The sequence below is a fragment of the Dromaius novaehollandiae genome, chromosome 4 (assembly GCF_036370855.1).
Source record: "Dromaius novaehollandiae isolate bDroNov1 chromosome 4, bDroNov1.hap1, whole genome shotgun sequence".
Classification (NCBI taxonomy): Eukaryota; Metazoa; Chordata; class Aves; order Casuariiformes; family Dromaiidae; genus Dromaius; species Dromaius novaehollandiae.
Genome location: NC_088101.1, coordinates 36,047,001 through 36,066,501, shown reverse-complemented (window position 1 = coordinate 36,066,501; position 19,501 = coordinate 36,047,001). Strand labels below are relative to the sequence as shown.

The 19,501-nt window shown below is 39.7% G+C and overlaps 1 protein-coding gene across 2 annotated transcripts in view; it reads left to right on the top strand.

The window, feature by feature from the left end:
• The first annotated feature begins 32 nt into the window (after positions 1 to 32).
• INPP4B (inositol polyphosphate-4-phosphatase type II B) overlaps positions 33 to 19,501 on the top strand; it is a 400,661-nt gene continuing 381,192 nt past the window's right edge. Inside the window, exons 1-2 of one of the 2 annotated variants that reach the window (XM_026106125.2) lie at positions 33 to 246; positions 1,965 to 2,036. In XM_026106125.2, the coding sequence (XP_025961910.2) occupies positions 1,973 to 2,036 (64 nt within the window). In that variant the 5' untranslated portion in view covers positions 33 to 246; positions 1,965 to 1,972. Of the gene's footprint in view, positions 247 to 1,964; positions 2,037 to 19,501 lie in introns of those variants that run through there. The other variant, XM_064510750.1, reaches the window with a different exon arrangement.

The window sequence follows — 19,501 nt, the reverse complement described above, 5'->3', positions numbered from 1 at the left end:
GGGGCCCGGCGCTGTGAGGGGCGGCCGTTGGGGCGGTGGTTAGGGCCGTTAGGGCGGGTCGAGGCGGTAGTGCCGCCCGTGTGGTGCTGGGGCCGGGGGCTTGGTCGCAGCGCGCTGTGGCGGAGTCCCGCGGCCGCCGGCGGCCTCGGCTGGTGGGTGTGGTGCGCGCCGCGTTTCGGTTTCCCCACATAGGTGCGTGGGTCTCGGCCTCACAGCCCCTCACGAGCCGCCCAAGCAAAAGCCGTGGTATGCCATTTTGAATTCGCCCTTGGAACTTTTACTTGCTCTCCCGCGTCTTTAAGATCTCAGCTACCCACTAATTACACAGGTCTGTAACTACGCGTGTTTTTCACGCATCTATCTCTGTGTGATGAAATATTCCCCAAGGGTAGTGCGTCCCTGCCCTGAGTTCCCGCGGGACTGCTGTGTTCCCGGACGCCTGTAGAAGGAGCACGCCGACTTCTTTGCTGTGTGCTGCCATCGGGTCGCTTTCTCAAAACATGACGTTTAAAACACTGTGACTTTTCCATAAGCTTTATAATAATATGATGACCAGCCGAACAACCTTAAAATCTGATTTCTCAGCCCAACCCTGCTGTTTCTACAGAACCAGAACTGTTCTCTGTTGAACTTTCATTTAACTTTCATTAAGCCTTTGCAACTTCTACAAGTCCCTCTTGAGCGCAGGCTTCATTTAAAAGTGCTGTCAAAAATTTCTCTGTTTATCACTTGTTCCCTCTTACGCATTTCATTTTCCTACTTCAATTAAGACCACTTCCTTAGAAATGTCTTTTCTGTTTTATATGGGTTAAAATTAGCAACAGACTGTTCTTTTATGCCATCAGCATAATTTATGCATACTGTGAAAGTGTTCGCATTCCAGTTTCAGCCTGCTCATCACTCATTTTGATCCAGTTGTCAGCATTTAAATTTTGTTAGTACACCTTGGATTTTCATACCAGAATAAATTTGTAGCAGCAAGAGAAAGTGTTCTACAGTCTGAAAGGACTGAATACTGTCTCTTGAGAACTAGATAACAACAAAAGTCACAAAACCTCAGATGGAAACCATCATCAACAGCATACCAGAAACCAAACTCTACTTCCCTATTAGAAGAAAATCCTTTTGTACAGCTCACTAGTCCCATGCGGTGGGTGTGCTAGCAAACGTTTCTCTTTGGCTCTCTGTTACTCAGTGCAAACAACTTCCTGCTATGTGGCTGAGTAATACCTGTAATTCAGCATCAGGAGAGTATGAAAAATGAGTGCAATTAATCCCTGGTAATATTTCCTATATAACAGGTGCAGAATCTAAACTGGAGTTTAGGTTGGCAAGAGATACTGTTAACATAAGGGTTACAAAAAATACCTGCACACCTTAGAGTGACAGCTGTAACATACTACAGCTGTCAAAAACCAAAGGATGAAACTCTGAAGTTCAGAGTTAACTTAAAAACTGCCATTTATAAAAGATTTCAAATGCTCAACGAAAGTGCTCGGACTACCTTAATTTCACTCCAGTTTTTTGTTTGCTCCTCACATATGTAACTCTATTTCGCTCCAATTTTTTGTTTGCTGCTCACATATGTAAAAGCAAGTTCTAGAAATTGCTATGAATGAAAAAAAATGAACATTTGCAGAGTCATGTCATTCCAGTATAAATTGTGTTGACCACAGGCTTTTTCTGAGGTATTAACAAAGTTCAGAGACTACTGCCACCAATGTCTTAATTATCTAAATTATCATTGTAAAGTCTACTCTACTGGAATGGTATCTAAATTAACCTTTTTTTTAAAAGGACTTTGTAGTTAATAGCAATAAAAATTATCCTTGAAGAAGGTGCTGGATTACATAGCTGCTATACCTATGGGAGCATAATGTTTTGTCTTTCATTATCTCTAGCAGGAATTTTTTATTTTTCTTAAGTTCACCAGTACAATCACTCCTTTTTTCTTTTTCTTTCAGAACTATTCATGGTATCTGCTGAGGCCAGGATGGGAAAGGAGTCCAATCAGGAGTCCAACCCGAACTCTGAAGGTAAGAGGGGAAGGCCTGAAATTAAGATGCTAGAGCTATATGTATGGCCAGAGGTAAAGTGAAACCTTACGAGGGGGGATGACCATATGAAGAATGGTGGGAGAACGGAGGTGTCAGAAGCCCCAGAGGTGTTCAGATATGTCAGGGCATATGAGACAGGGAAAAAAGGAGAAGGAATAGAGAAAGGCAGGCAGTATGACAGGCACATGGGTGGTAGACAAGATGGAGTAGGGAAAACAAAGAGAATGAGATAGGCAGTTTCCATGAATAGCAGAAACAGATGTGAAGTTAGAGTAGAACAGCCTTCTGAAATGTTGGAGATATATGGATGGGTCGCAGACATGTGAAAATATGAAATATGCAGAAAACATGAGCTGCAGCTTTCCCAGTAGTCCAGCAGAGTTATACTTGGCAGCACAGTCACGGCAATTGCTCTGTAGTTTAAGCAATTTCTCCAAAGAAAGCCATAGAAAGGTCTGAAAATCTACAGCCACAGAAAAACTAAAATTGATAGTTGGGGTAGTATAGTTGGAGGGAGAATAAAGCGTGTTACCTCTAACACAAGATCATGGAGATGGTATTCTTGTTTGCATCCAGATGACCAAATACACATATTTAATAAACTTATCTCAAGCAATAGAACTAACATGGAAAACAAAATGGTTAAGAATTAGGATGACTGGCTCAGTCACTGACTGTGATTATGACCTCAGAGCTAAGAATAACCTGAGCTGAGGGGATGACCCTGATTACAACCTTTCTAGTAGACATGCAATTATCAATATTTAGTTAGGAGCTAAATTTTGGAATGCAGACTGTTCCTCTGTTTTCAGTGAAATTTAACTCGTGTATATATATATATAATATCATTAAGTTGTGTCAAAATGAAAAGTAATTCAATACTTAAGTGAATAAAATATGTTTTAAAATATTTCCCCTGAAAGAGCAAGAAAAAACTACCATGTTTCATCAAAAACAAAGATTGTTAACAAATCTGGACACTAACCACTCTCAACTGTGAAACAGCACAAATAGCAGCTGAAGGTTAGCCCTGGTAGTATCTCCTCCATGACTCAAATATCTTAAAGAAAGCAAAGCAGACAGGAGACTTTTTACTAAGAATGCTGGATTAAAGAAATCCTATCAGTTTACAGACATTTTACACCATATGTATGAGGTGACTGCTTTTGAGGCAGCACGTGTTCTGAACAAGGGGCCATCCTGCAGGGCCATCTTCGGGGCTGGTGAGGCTCTAGGCACAGCATCCGCCCATTCCTTTTTCCACCTACATGAACAAGTCTAACATATTGGACTTTCTGCTCAGGTGCAGAGGTAGCCACACTGCATGTACACAGATGCCCACGTTGCATGTACGATGAATTCCGTCTCTCTCAGATGTAGGATCCTCATATGTGTGCACTAGGTTCAAGGCATTTGACACTGAGCATGATGTGGCTTGGCTGTGTAGTTGCATGACTGTTAAATCTAGGGCAAGGCAGGTGGCAGGAGCATGGGTGAGAAGGGGAATAGGCCTGCCTTTTCAGGGAGCTGTTAGATTAGTTAAACTGTGACATGAAACTGCACTGTGAGTCAGGAACTGAGCACAGATCATGGCTCTGATATCAACTCCATCAGCTGCTGCAGGCAACTTCCTTAAATGCAGGGTTGGTATCTGTGAAGTGTAAGTAGTAGTGCTTAGGTACTTGAGGGCACTGTAAGATTCAATTAGCTAATGGTTACCAAGTATTAATTAAGTATTTTAATTTTCAGAGTGTTGATTAAAAATGTCTAAATGTTGAGTCATCATGTTCTAGCTGCACACTGTCACATGTTCCAAAGGTTTATTCATCTAATAAACAAGGGATAGGTTTATTTATCCAGTAATCAACACAGCACAGCATGTGGCCCCAATGGTTTACTAATGGTAAAACCTGTTTTCCTGATGCAATTATTACTTATTTTTGAGGAGAAGAACTTTAATTTGTAAGAGCTGTTTTCTCGCCTGTGGATACAATCTGTCATGATTCAATTTTGCATATGTATAATACATTTTCACCATGTCAAGGAGCAATATCAGACTCAACGGAACTTTATTACTAATTCTGTGTTAGATTTGCTGTGTCATAACAGTAAGACACTTGAAGAGGTTGAGGTTGGGGTTTGGAAGCCTTGAAAACCAGTTACATGCCTAGTTTCAGCCAAGCAACTGAGTGTTAAAAATTGCAATGAGAAGCTGCAGTCCAGCAAAGGTGGGAGACCCAGGCAGTTCTCCCACTTCAGCTCTAATCTGTCAAGTAGCTGCCTGGAGAATAGGCCGAGACACTGAAAAGCTTAAGGAGAATCAGACCTCTGTTGGGCTTAAAGGGCATACAACATGGATTGCAGAACCAGAAGACTGATGTCTTAAAAGGCATCATGTCTTAAAAGGTATGAGACAAACTGATAGACTGTATCTCCCACTGGAAGTTTCCAAGAGCAAGAAGCATCTCTGTGGTTCAGTATGGTTCAGGTTTAGTTGGGCTGAAATACTGTATTCAGACTCAGGCTTTTTTGCTAGATAAAAATGCCTTATTTTAAAGTACTCTGTCTCAGTAAAGGTATCAGTTGGTCCACTGTAATGAATATATTTTCTGTTTCAGTCCTTTTCTTCAACAAGGTAACTGGCAAATCTTTGGACAATCTCTTTCTCTCGTATCTCCATTATATGAATAAAGTTGCTTGCTACTATATATACTATTCTTACTGATGTTTGTCTCATTGAACACTCTAAAGAAGGTGAATATGCTAGCCATAGTGAAACAATAGTGATCGGATTGATATTTGGACAATTGGGAACTTAGCTGTGTGTTAGACCCTCCCTGATTGTTCTTTACTTACATCTTTGTGAAATTTAGAATTACTTCAGTGAAGTCCCACAGGAGTCAGAAGGGCTTAATGTACCCAGACATTCACAGCAACGACCCAGAGGCAATGTACCTGCCTATAGCTCATGTTTCACCAATAAGATGTGCATCACTTTTCAGAACCCTGACGGTGTAGGTGAACTTCTTGGGGCTCCGTACTTCTTTCTCCTCCTGTGCTGCACAAAACGTTCACAGCAAATGTCCTAGATTTTAAAGTCAGCATAAACTGCATTATAATTGGGATGTGTAAGGCTAGATGTTTAAATATGGAGAATCAAACTAAGTTATGCCAAAAAAACTTGAATATGTGCAGGCCTTTATCTATTTTGCTTGTGTAAATGCCTGCTTTGCATGCATATATTTGCAATACAGATGCAACTTGAGTGTGTTCATATGAAAATGTGACATTATGTACAAATTTATATGCAATGGTATGTACTATTTTCAGGAAAAAAAATTGTAATGGTGATCATCTCTTTCAAGCACAGACTGCTCTTAAAACAAGAAAAGCAATGCCTATATGAAGAACTTCATTTAATAAATGATACATTTGATAAAATTCAGATACCTGCTGAGGAAATAGCCTGTTTATAGAAACAGAGTTATACATCAGCCCAGATATCTGTCAGAAAATAATAAAAATAGATCGGCTGTGAGGTCATCTGTGACTCAGAAATTAGACAGAATGTGGACTGTGGAAGAGTTAGCCATAAGGCTATTGCAGAGAGCAATGCATACTCCATTGAATTTGCTCTGAAAGATGTGTCAAATGTCACACCTTTCTCTAGAGTGAAAGGATTCACTAGATGAAGAAAATGTTAAGCATTGTGCTTCACTGCACATTATGCACAATTGACTTACAAGGTTTGTTATTTTGTGGTATTTCTGAAGTTTTAGTGAAACATTCATTAGTTGCGCATGCATCCAAATATATTTATATTCTAGTCTGTGAAAGTATGATGGCATACTTAAAGTAGCACGTTTAGCTTAAGCTAAAGAGTGCCATTTCTTGTACCAGTTTCTAATGAGACAGTAGGCAGAGCCAGTGCTGAAATTCCTGCAGCCATTGACTGACGCTTATAGTGTCTGCTGCTTAATAAAGGAGTAAATTGTACCGTAAATCTCCTATTTTTACTGCAGTTTCTTCATATGTGGAGTGGAAATCACCTTTCAATCTTACAGGTTTCTGCTGTCTCCTTCTTCATATATTATCCATGTGTATTGTAAAGGATATACATAAAGGGATGCAATTTGTCCAAGAGTAGGCACTTATCAAATATCAAAGATGTTCATGCTATCAGATTTTCTGGATGTGTATTTTATGGATGACATTTAAAGGAATAACTGAGGACCAAATACACATTCCCATTAAGAACAAATCCAAGAATGTGTAGGGAGTCCAGAAAAAAGTAAAAAGTCGAGTCTTGCAGAGCAAAAACTTTATCCCTGAGAGATATGACCACGGGTTAATTGAAGTGTATGTTGGAAAAGGTCCCCCACCTTACTAGATCCTGGGGATTTGCCAGTATTAGAAGATCTATAAATCCTGTGAGGATTTAGCACCCTCATGTACATTTTCTACTTCTTTTCTCACATTTATAACTCTTTCTACTAGCCCAGCATTCTGGCCTGCACAAAATTCTTTTCCCTGAGCTGACAAAGCAAAATATTTTAGTATATGCCTGCTATGTGGTGGATCAGAAGTCTCATTGCTTTCAATGGGACTACCGTAATGCTTAAAGTTGGATGCACACATAAGTATTCTGCTGCATGAAGAATTCAGACAGATGGAGAAACATTAGCGTTAGTGCTGGCTCACAAAGAGAATATCCAGAATGTGATCACACCATCAAAACTCTTCCCTCTTACTCCTGCTGATCAGCAGTTGTAGAAATAGGCATATTCTTTTAAGCTGTTTAGGTAACGCTGATAAGCCATGGAAGTGCTGGTTCACTCACATCTTTCAGGCAGCCTTTAGCAGCAGATATGAAGAATGAAAAATTCCTCTGAGATACAGTGATCATCATTGCCTGGGCCTTTTCTGCTCTGCTGACACTTGCAAACTCCTGCTAAGTGAAGTAATCCACTGCACCTTGTATTGTGGTTTGTATCTTGTTTTGCCTAGTGTTTGCTACAACGTATGTTAGGTCCATGCACCATTTTTGTTATCTCTAACTGAGGCCTAGATGCTTTTCTTATCTGAGGTATTCTTTGTGTACTGTATAGTCTGAACTTTCTCTTACGTCTGTACCACTGTCATTACTACTGCTCATTCACCTTACATTTCATGGACTGTATGACTTCCTTTGTTCTAATTATTTTGCCAAAGATTAATCATAGGTTTCCCCAGGGTGTGAAAGATTTATCCCAGGTCATAATCAGGACTTTTTTTTCCAGTTAAACCATCAAAAATCCAAGATAGGTTCTTCACTTATAATTCAGTCATATACTTTTCTTAGTGTCTTTTTTTATTTGCTGTTTAAAAGTACATTCCTTGGATCTTAAGGCAAACATCAGATGTCTGTCCTATAGTTTCACCTTTAGCCTTCTCTGTGCTAACTGGAAACATTTAAAATGTCAGGTGGTTCTAAACTAGTTATTATCAGACACAGAGCTACCTTCTGACTCTTGACTCTTTCCTGGCAGCTAGTTGCTTAAGTTACGAAGCGTGACACTGTTTAATTTATTCATCCTTCATTTTTTAGAGAGTGTCAGTGCTGGTGAGTCCTGACTCGGTATTTTCTTAGTTATACTCATGATACTCTCAATTATTCAGTAAACAGACTGTGTGAAAAATGTCTGACAGAGGTCTCTTTCATCCACTGTCATCATTCTAACTGCATCTAATCTGTGTTGCATGGTGGAGATACCCATGGTGGAAATTGTCCAGCATGAGCAGGTTTGTGTCCACCCTGCATCAAATAATAAATGATGCTATATTATTAATGATACAGGCACAGCTGTTCTATTGCTTCTTTTGACTCTGGAGTTTGGTTGCCACCAGCTTAAGTATCTCTGCAGTATGCTCTGCTGTCAGGTAGGTACATCCTTTACTACCCGGAAAAAGTCTATTTGATCAGGTCAGATTGTCTTTCAAAGTAAGAAAATCATGAAGTGACAGGAAGCCCACTTGCAGCTGACAAACAAGTGGTTTGGTAGACAGAGGAATGGAAGACACTTGGTATTCTACCCATTTGTGTCTCAACCTTGGTTAATTTTGTGATAGAGGTGGTGCAGGCTCCAGGCAAACCTTGCCTTTCCATCATTTAGCATTCCCTCTCTCGTGGATATTTTTGCTGCTTAATAGATTGTGAAGTCACTACTGAAGTCACTTTCTTCATATCATACACAGTGTGTACACCAAATAACTTCAACTAATGAAGTACTGTGGAATGAGGAAGGTAGCAGCTCTGAACAATAATGAAGGAAAGAAAATAAGGAGTATTTTATGCAAACATACAAGCGTGTTTAATGAAACAGATGCAGACCCACTAGCATAGATTCTCCCAAATCAGGGACACATAACAAGTGCATTATGTTGGTCTTGTACAGACATCCTTGAAAATTTCACACTTAAGTGAGCAGATCACAAGGAGGAATTTAGCCCTAAGACATAGTGTAGTCACACTGGTAATCAGAATATGCAATTAGTTTCTATCTTCTGCCAGAAATGTCAATGCAGTTATGTGATTTTTAGGAAGAGTTTGCACAGCTGCTGTTTCCTTACCTATTAGATCCTTTTCTTTTTGAATTCATCTCCAATATTGGAACCCCCAAAAGAATTCTTAGCAAGAAAGTAATACGTCTAGTTCAGATTATTTTGATTTGGAAGCTGTGAAAGACTTCCAAAATAAGCCAGCCGGTTCTTATTTTGACACTTTGTGCAGAGTTGCATGCATTAATTCAAATACATAACAACAAAAGGGATTGTAACATTTTTTTGGTTTGAATAGCTGAATTCTGTAGTAAAAATTTGGATCACTAAGAAAATTTTCTCTACCTCAAGCTTACTTAAGATCTATGAAAAAAAGAACTACAGGGTATGCAAAAATGATGTAGGGTCAGATATGTACTCTGAAACGTGAAATTGTGTAAACACATTTTTATTTGGATTCCATTTTAAGTTTCAGCACAGATGGAGCCTGTGATAATTCAATAGTGGTGGTATTTTGTCTTCATCTTAAACTAGGTTCTGACATGTTCTTCACTTACAGTAGCTGCTGAGGGGAGCTTAGGTTAATGTGTAAGATAATTGGTTCTTTGAACAGTTGGGCACAGTCTCAATCAGTTCCAGTATCAGATTTCTTTTAATCAGACAGAAGTACAGTCTTTTTCTGATGCTCTGTATGTACTGAAGTTGGTTGGAAAGAAAACGCTTTGAGCAATGCAGTGTGGAAACAAATGTTCAATGTTATAAATAACATGCGATTAGACAAATAGACTAAGCTCATAGAGCTTATTTATGCTGAATCATGACAGGATGTACGTGGACTTTTGTGCCCTGATTTCAATGCTTTCATTTTTCCAGGACAGTATCTTTTGAGAGTAAAACAGTTCATTTCAAACATTGCATGAATACATACAGAAAAATAATTGTTTTTCTTTATTGAATGCAAAATTCTCTACTACATATTATATACCATATGCAAAAATGAAAACTCATTATTCATGACCCAAAACATTTTAAAAAATGAGTCACATCCAGCCCCATCTTTTTAAAATCTGCATGGTGTATACTGACAGCTTGGTATAGAGCTTAGCCAAATAAAAAGGAGAAAAAGGAGGACGCCTTTTCCTTTCTGTAGTTTTGACATGAATGTTTGTTTATCTTCATTCTCCTAGAATGATTTAAAGGTGACTAGAGAATTACAGAAGTTTTATAGTCTCAGAAACTACTGTAGGAAAGCCTGGATAATGGAGAGGAAAATAAATTTTTCTTTAAGTGGTTATAAATTGTTTTTGGTATCTGAATGTTCATTTACTTTAATATAAACCAGATACCTAAGGATTACATGGAATGTTCTTCCTGAGAAAAAGAATTGCCATTTCTGTTTTTCAACAAAGATCTGGCTTAGGTAGCTCAAGCTTTTTGGTGCCTATGGGAAGGCTCAAAGATACTTTTTATTCTCGTAACCTTAAGCCAGTCACATTCTAGTTCAGCTGTTGACCAGTCAGAACTTCAGTTCTGACATAAGTTTTTTTTGTTTCATGTTGTTTCTTTCACACCGCTTGTTATCACTGTAAGAGTAACAGTGTCGTAGCTCTTTCTAGCACCCCACGCTTGTTGCTAGCATTTACCTGATGTGCATCCATATTTCTGCTAGTACAGAAGTATCTTCCTCTCAGAGGTGGGTTGGAAGGGATTGCCCAACAACCTCTCCCTCCTAAGGCAATATCTGGTTTCACAGAGGCCTCTAATTCTTGCTTCCTATCAGCATTAGACAGATTTCCTTCCCTTCCCTTCTGCCCAGCTGAAGCATGACCAATCAGTATCCTCTTGCCATGCAGCCTCCCCTGATAAGGTGATGGTCGAAGGCACCTGACATACCTGTGTCTGAGCAATGCTTCCAAACCGACATCCCTGCTTGAACAGGCCCTGTCAGGTACTTGTGAGTCCTGCTTTGTACCAACACCCCACAAATGCCAATGCTTTTGAAGGTAAAAGGCCTTCTTTAATCCTTGGTCACTTCCACAGAACCCTTGCAAAAGATTAACAGTGGCTCACAACTTGCTTCTGAAATTAAGATTCCTGCAGAGAATCCAAATGATTTACCAAAGGCCACAAAATGATTTTACAGCACCTGGGACTCTCAGAGAATTATGTTTGACATTATCTGGTAAAGCAATTAGATTTTGTTTATTTGTTTATATTCTAATTTGTCTGTATTTTAAAAATGGATCAGGAGAACAAAAAATTACGTCCTGCACTTTCAAAGTGCTTTATGAATACCAATCCTACTAAAAGTCAACAGGGTGCATGTTCTGCAATGCCTTCTGTGCTTTTGAAAATCCCCCCCGTAAACATCTTGAAGTTTTTCCTGACAAAGCTTCATCTCACAGTCCTTCGTAAATGTCTGCAAAACCACCTCATTCTCTCTTCAGGACACTGTCATGACACCTGCCCCCGATGGATACCTACAGAAGAGCTATGGTTGGCCTTCTGTGGTTGCTCCTTTTTTTACTGGCCTTCATTTTTTCATTATTACCTCCATGCTCTCTCTCTTCATTATCTGTTCTCTCTTGGCTTATGTTTACACTGAAAGTGATCAAGAACTGGACTGCTCTTTTCACATTGTGCCTACACAGCACATACTAGTATGTGGCTTGTTCCTCAGCAAATGTTTCCAACATAGCAAAATAATGCACCAGCATTTGACAGTAGGAGAAAAGTAAGTGAATATTACACGAAAAATATGTATGTAGGGAACCCCACACAGGGACGCTGCCTCCTGCAACGCTAAGAAGAGCTTCAGGATGGGTTGGAGGTTAACGAACAACATCAGCTAAACAAGATCACCGAAGTCTTGTTCTCAGTTTGCCTTACTGTGCAGGCTTATCCGGTTATGGTACAATTGCAAAGGAAGCACCATGAAAAGATGTTTTGTTACAAAGAAATAGTGCAACATTGGAAATAAGTATAAATAGGGGTGATAAAAGGAACTGGGATTCATCTGGAAAGAATGAAATGGAACTGATTTTTCCTTCATTTGATTAGGTAAAGTAGGAAAAAAATAACCATTATAATGTCAGTGGCACACTTGCTAACACAATAAAAATAATCAGGATTTCAATTTAATGAGGTATTGTAGAACATGAGAATATTTTGAACTACTAATGAGAGAGAAAGAAGTGTTACTGGAAGTAGAAAATGGTAATGGGTGGATAGTTACATATTTAAGAAATGGTGACAGTTTCATATGAAAAAGCATTGTGGGAATGTTGATTAACTTAATTGGTGCAGGAGAGATTTAAAGAAAGGAGAGATTCAAAAGAAGAACAGTTTACTCCTGTCTTTGCAAAGCAGTGATTAGTATTAATTAAAACTGAGACAGGATAGCATTTAGGGCATGAATAATGGCACAACTCCTTTCATGTCCATGCAGCCAAGAAAATATCCTCTAAATGGCATTGACCAACACAGGTGAGTGGTGGGTGAGGGCAATATTGCAGAACCTCTGGAAGGATTACTAACTGCAGAGTACTTGGCATTGTGACTAAGAGGCTACACATATAAAGTATTCATAACCCAACTGTTGGTTTACAGTGTCCTCTCTGAATATCAAATGACGTGTGGGGCAAAAGCTCACTGTGGACGGGAAATGTACATTCAGTTCTCATTTTGTGTAGCCATTAGCGTGATATTTAAGCTCTCGGTGCCTTAGTTCTTCACATGAAACTGAAGATTATGTAATACGGTCTTTCTGCTTTGTAAGTCATACATATCTAGATAATGAGAGAGTCCTACTGGCAAGAGCTTACAGTAACTAACACAATGGGATCCTGGCCTGGGCTGATCAAGCAGGATCTAGTTCTCAAACTGCCTGTTACAGCCTGTCTGCAGCATGTCTGCTCTGAGCTTCCCTGGGGGCTGCATGTTCATGCTCAGCTTCGTACATGCTGCCCCTCGTGCCTCTAGTTGCTGGCTTGGGTCCAGATGTCCCTGCCTGAGAGCAAGGAAAGCAATTCAGATCACCTTCGTGGCTTGCCGTCCACCGACTCCCACACTCTGTAAATCCCATTTCTAAACTAGACAATATTGAAAGGACAGCGCATCCCTGATGAGATCCTGATTACAGAAGGTGCTAAGGACTACCACTGTGAAAAGGCCGAAGATCCACCTGAATCTAGCTACCCCATCAAGTGTGATTAAGGGACACACGTATTTGCCAAGAGCACACAAAAGGTATGTTGCTGCTCTGTGGTTAGCTGCCCTTGGCTCCCCATCTGATGACAAGGTGCCCAGTTTCAGCTGGACTAAATCAACATAATTCTAAAGTGAGACAATCTCATTGCTGGATCTGGAGCAACAGAGATAACCCACTTTCTCAACAGGCTCCAAACAAGTATAAAAATAACCACAAAACCATCTTTTCCTTTGGGGGAAAACAATAAAAATACAACTATCCTGGCTTTAGGTACAAAACAGAGAAACAAGTAGTAATAACCTGAGTTTCTATTTGAGTGTATTTAGTGGGACCAGTCTTGTTCACACTGATCACTGGCAAAATGTATACCATCTTCACAGGAAGCAGAATTAGGTCTGCTTTTTCCTTTAATGTCCACAGGCTTTTCCATTAATGTGACAAATTTGTAATTCTGCAGATTCTGAGATTGTGCCTTTACTATTAATTTAGTAACCCTAATTACTTTTAGCTAAGTAGGAATTCCATTTAATCTTAAAATACTTAGTACGAATTAGACAAGCTCCATGCAACCAAAACCTCTCCTTTTATTAGATTGTTATTTTACCTTATTTATTTATGATACTGAAAATACTGTTTAGAAATTTATTTAATAAAGCAAATATTTCTTGTTCAAAGAGCCCTCTAGTGCCATTGTTGAAATACTTTATCTTGCTTGTATAAGGTCATTAACGTACTTAATCTCTAAAAAGTCAAATAAATTATCAGATTCATCCTAAGCATTATTCTCTGGTTTGTTAGCTGAAATTGGACCACATTTAATGGTAATGCTGTGTAAAATTTGACATGCTGGGAATATATAACAATTTCTGAAGGGCACAATGATAATCAGATGTGTCTAGACATCTAAACCACATTTTGATGTCGTGAATTCTTCCAGTTAATTTTATGAGTTTCTGAGATTCATGATAATTTAACTCAGATGTAGTGTGGGAATTAGAAATTGTAATAGTCATAAAATTTCAGCAGAATTTTTAGCACTGTTGCCTTAAAATAATAAGACCACATCACTACATGTGTTGTAAATAGTATTAATGTATTGTTTCAAGGGTTTAATGTATTCACTAGGCTTTTCAATAGCACGTGTACTTGTCTATCTGAAGAAGAACAATTTTAGACATAAGTCAGTAATATATCAGGATATATATCAGGATATACTGACTGTCGTCTGCTTCCTGCACACATGGAGCTGAGAGCTTTTTAGCTTCTTAAGCTTCTTTCCTTCTGATGCAGCACCTAAGTGCAGCAGGAACCAGCTCATAAACACAGTCAATCTCGGATGTGGCTGAGGAATTGCAGAGCAGGTCAGGGAGTCCATGATTTTCAGTTGCACGTGTGTTCCAGTGGGAAAATAATGATGTTTTCCAAGACAGCATCAGTAAGCTGGTCATGTAATTTTACGTTGCAAAATGAGAGGTACCACAGTGTCACTATTTGTAAACTTAATGGCTTTTGAGGTAATTGCCAAAGACCTGTGGTAGGGCCAAATTTAACCTAAGTTCTGTGGTCAGAAGTCTGCTTGTTGCTGTTATTTCAAAGCTGTAGAAAACCCACTATTTTTCATATGTGTCTCTTCAGTTCCTCTTGCTTTTCTTAGAAATCTAGTATGCAACTGGCAGAAACATGCCTTTGCTGATGAATGTGTTCACCTGAAGCACCGATGACATTTCATTTATCAGACTGAGCCATTTCCTGTCCTGGTTTGAGTTTGGAGTAAGGATTCTCCATACCTCATTCCTTCAAGTAGAAAGAGAGGTTTTCTTTCTTTTCTCTGTAGAGAAAGAAGGCAATATAACAAAACATGACTTGGCACTGAAAATCAGGATGTGTTGACTATGACCACAGAGTTCTGAGGGCTTTTTATATCCCAGTTAGTCTTTACTGGGCCAGTAGCTGACTCAGAAAGATGGATTGGTTCATAGGAAGGACAGTAGCAGTTTGTTCCAATGATAGCTTTGAAGGAAAAAATAACATGTCGAAAACACAGTGACAAATCTGTGATGCGCAACTTCATTCATTGATTTCAAACTTCAGTGTGTAATGTGTTTAAAACTGCCAAGGCCCTGAGGGCACTAATAGGCTTTACTGTCCCTGCCCACTTCCCTGGGGCCTCTCCACTCTGCCCAGCCCCAGGCCCCCATTTCAGTCAAGCCCTGGGCTGTCAGTCCCTGCCCCGCTATGCCGCAACAGTGCCGGGCTCCAGCCCTGCCATGGCCCTGCCCCTGTCCAGCCGTGGGCCCCGCTGACCCTGACCCAGACCATAGTCTGCCTGGCCTAGTCTTGGCCCGTCCCTGTCCCCGCAGAGCTGCCTGATGCCCAGGGCTGGGGTTGTCCCTGGCTGCCTCCGGCTGCCTCGCTCCCTCAGGGGCCGTGCTACGGACCCTGACCCTGCCACCACCAGGAGCTCCCACCAGTACCAGCCCTGGGGAGCTGCCAGCTCCCATGGTGCCATGACAAAATCTATCCAGAGAGCAGAGGCTTGGAAGTCACAGTGACATTTAAAAAGCAAATATCCATCACAAAAAGATATACCCATGTCTTTTTTTCCAGAGGAAACTTATAAAACAACCTGCTTATTGAGATTGGCAATATAAATGTAACTGCCCTTTATTGCTCATAATAAAACAGGGGAAGATTGCATATAGAAAATCAAGTTTGTCTTCATATTAAAGATGTGGCTTGAAAAGTTTTGGTGTATGAAATCCAACTCTAACTGGGAACTTTTACAGTTTGGCTGACTTCTTAAAATGAGATAGGCCCATCATGGAAGTGTGGTTAAAAAACAGGAGAAAAGGATGATGGAAAATGTAATACTAGGCTCTTACAATCTGGGGTTGAGCACTTACAGTGCATTGTGGGATAAATAGACTAAGTCCCTGACTGTGTTCAGGAATAATTTGTTCTTTGCAAGATGGAGAAGAGAGAGAGCTTCGCAGGGCATCTGGGGTTTCTTGATACAGGATCTAGTTGTGCCTTCCTCAAGAAAAATGGTAGAACTGCTGTAGCCAAAGCTAAGGCACACAACGTAGCTTTCTCTTCTATCCACGTGTCCATGCACAGAGGTCAGTGTAATTCCTCTTGGGGAAAACAACCTGTCTGGAAATTTTCACTTATAAGCTCTCTTCTTTCAGCAATATCTTGATTTGTTCAGCTACCTAGCTGCCTGCTTGCAGGAGTGCTGCTAAAAATGGTAACCCCCTCTCCTCTGATGAATGTTTCATCACAGAAGGTTTGTAGATACAGCCATTTTTATTGCTATTTAGCATCTACCAGTTTGAATATATGATGCCAAAATAGCAGCTGCCAACATCAGACACCATATGTGAGCCTCATTCTGAGAAAGGGGATTGGAGGAGGGTTTTCCCTCAGTTGACAGGAAAACTTGGGAGTTTGAGGCAATACTGGTGGACCTTAGCATCATCCTCAAAATCATTAAAGGTTTTTCCTCCTCTCTTGAGATTAGCCTGAAATGCAGGACTTAGCAGAGCTCTGAAAAAGTTTTCCCTGTTTCTTTAGGAGGTCCTGAGCTATGATACCCCTCACAGCTGCTGGAAACAGAATGACCTCTGCACTGTAAAAAGAAATTAGATTCCTTTTTCATCAGTTGCACTGTCGTAACTCTTTACTCCAGTGTTCATACAGGAATATATTAGTAATAGAAAACACAATTATAAAATCTCTTGAGTTGGTGCATGAATAAAACTGTCAAATAAGACAAAGTGCTAATAAAATCTTATACATTTAGGGAATATTACTGTAATAACACTGAATGAAGAATAAGTCATACATAACAAAAATACAGTAATACAATAAAAATAATATAACTACAGTTAAGTTTTACTTAATTAAAACCCTTTCCTTTAATATCATTTGATTATGTTCCCATTCTACCGGGGGTCAAAATTCATCCCTGGTGTGACTTCAACAGAGTGCTCACAGATGGATTTTTGCCTTTGATTAGGGCTACACAGAAATTTATGGCACATTTCTTCTAAAGAAGCTCTGAACACCCCCTTCTGTCATTTGTGTAAACCTGAGCTACAGGCTCTCAGGCTTCTTAACATATGTCCTAGCATGTCCCTGCTCCTAATGTTCCTGAGCCTTGAATGTCTTCTAATGATACCAGAGCTCCTACAGAATGGAAATGTTTGCTTAAACTCAGGCTGCAGAATCATTCTGTTACCTAGAGAATGCTGATATCAGTAGATGGGGCTGTACTGCGTAACAGGAGCTCACCTAGACACACTGGTACATCTGCATTAGCATTACATTAGTTCAGATTGAGCACATTTGGAGCAAATCTGCCAGTTGTCCTGGCTTACTGTACTTTGGTCCACGCCACAGGGCAGAGAGAAGAACATTTCTTAGGCTTTGTATGGTCCTGAAGGGATGGTTCTCTGATACTCCAAGCAGAGCACTATATTAAGGAGCAACTAGTACGGAAGACTGCCTGTGTAGTAAGTTTGAGCTAAAACTGATGAGAGCTTGATCAGAAATCAATAAACCGTTCTTTTTTTAAGTATCACCTTTGTTGCTTACTAATCAACTTGCCGACTGAGCATAACTTATGAAATGGAACATTTTCAACGCTGCCCTACAATGTATTAGATACAGTCAGAGGTCTGCATGTGCAAATTACTTTTTTATTAGGTGTATTTTCTAACCTTCTTATCAAAATAAACCAACCATCGCTTGCACTCATTGAATTCATTTTATATTTGTTTTGGTTATTCAGTACTTTATTCTGTATGACCACTGGTGTTTGAATGGAGTAGCTGTCTGGGTTCATTGATCAAACAACGAGTAGGCTAGCAGGAACTATCACCCCTAAGCCTGTCTTGCTAGCATTAAAACTTATTCTCTATTAGTTTTTCTAGTCCCTTTCACAATTTTCAGTTCTGTTAGGCCTCACTGAAGTCATCATTTTCGATACAAGTATATCTCCAGCTCCCTGGAAATTGCTTTATAACTTGGAGGGTTGAGACCTGTGTTATTGTTATTGCATTAATAGCTCTCAAAAGGCAGGATGCCCCATGCAGCAAGCAGTGGGGCTTATACAGTAAATCATGTGACCTTTCTTGTTTTTATTCTGCTTACATAGCAGAGTTTGTAGAAACAGTATTTCATGTGCCTCCTTCTTTATTGCATATACGCACTGGACTGATGTTTCAGTGATTCTTCCAGTACAACTGCAAAATGCTTTTCCTGTTCACTAGATGATTGTCTTGTTTAGCACATTCTTGAGCTTGATTCTTCACTTTAGGCTAATCATTTTACAAGGTGCAATGGCAAATCTAAAATGCTGTATCAATCATACTATCAGTATGAATGAGTGTAAGTCATGAAGGATAAGCAGGCTACCAGTGATATTGAAAATCCTGTCTAGTTTCGCTTCTACAAACAAGACTCAACCATGCCATACAATCGTGCCCAGAACCCATTTTTTTGCCCTTATAGAAACAGCAAACCGAACATTCGACAGGAATAAAGAACGTTAACACAGTGTCTAGGGGACAGCTCTCATTCAGCTGTCATTCACATTGCTGTGTACATCGGGTGACAAAGATTATCGATCAGTGAAGTACCACACTGCATGTCCCACACATCTTTCACCCTGAGTTTCCCTAGACTCTTGCCACATTAACATCTGAGAAGATCTATACTTACCCACTCCTAGCTATAAACTGTCAGTTATATAGAATACTGTTTCAGTAACATTCTCCTTGAAAAACAGCCCTTCCCTTGTGCTACAATTCCCTCTTATCCCTTGGGCTGTAGGCTCAGAGCATTATGTAGAAAATTACTTGGGATCCTCTCAGACAGTAGTTTTTTCCCTCATTTTCTGATAGAGGCATTAGCTTCTTTCAAGAGCTTCCTTTTCCTGAAGACTTCACACTGATAAGGTATCTTTATCAAATCTTTTCTTTGCTAAAACACTCAGACTAAATGAGGTGGATTTTATTATTAACAGTGAAAACCTGTTTCCCTGCCAACCAGGTATGTATCCTGTAGTAGGCTGTTCAAAAATACCAGTATGCAATCATGAAGTCTTTGTATCAGCATAGACTCAGGTGATTTAATCCCTTAAGTTTATGTGCTCTGGAAAATACATTTTGAACAAAATTCTGGAGGCAAGTGGTAAAGACCATTAGAATGCTATGGTTTTCTACGGCAACAAAGTGACCTTGTGTTGTATCAGTCTTTCCTTCAGTAGCTGTGGAATGGAGTCAAAACAGTATATAGACTCAAGGAAGGAAAAGAATTTGGAGAGAGAGACTTTACTTCTTTGAGTTTTTTTCACTGTATTGTTTTTAACTATGGATCATTACTAAGAAGACTTAATGAGGAGGCTAAGAAGCCGGAGTCTTTTCAAGTGCATAGTGAAAGGGCAAGAGGCAGCAAGCACAAGTTACAGCAAGGGAAATTCCAGATAGATTCTAGGGAAAAAAAATCACAATAAGGACAGTAAGTCATTGGAGCAAGTTGCCCAGGGAAGCTGTGCAATCTCCATCCTTAGAGATATTCAGCATCGGACTGGACATGACCATAAGTAACTTGGTGTAGTTTTGAAGCTCAATCTAACTTTGAAGTTGGCGATGCTTTGTGCAGTGCACCACATGACCTCCAGAGGTCCCTTTTA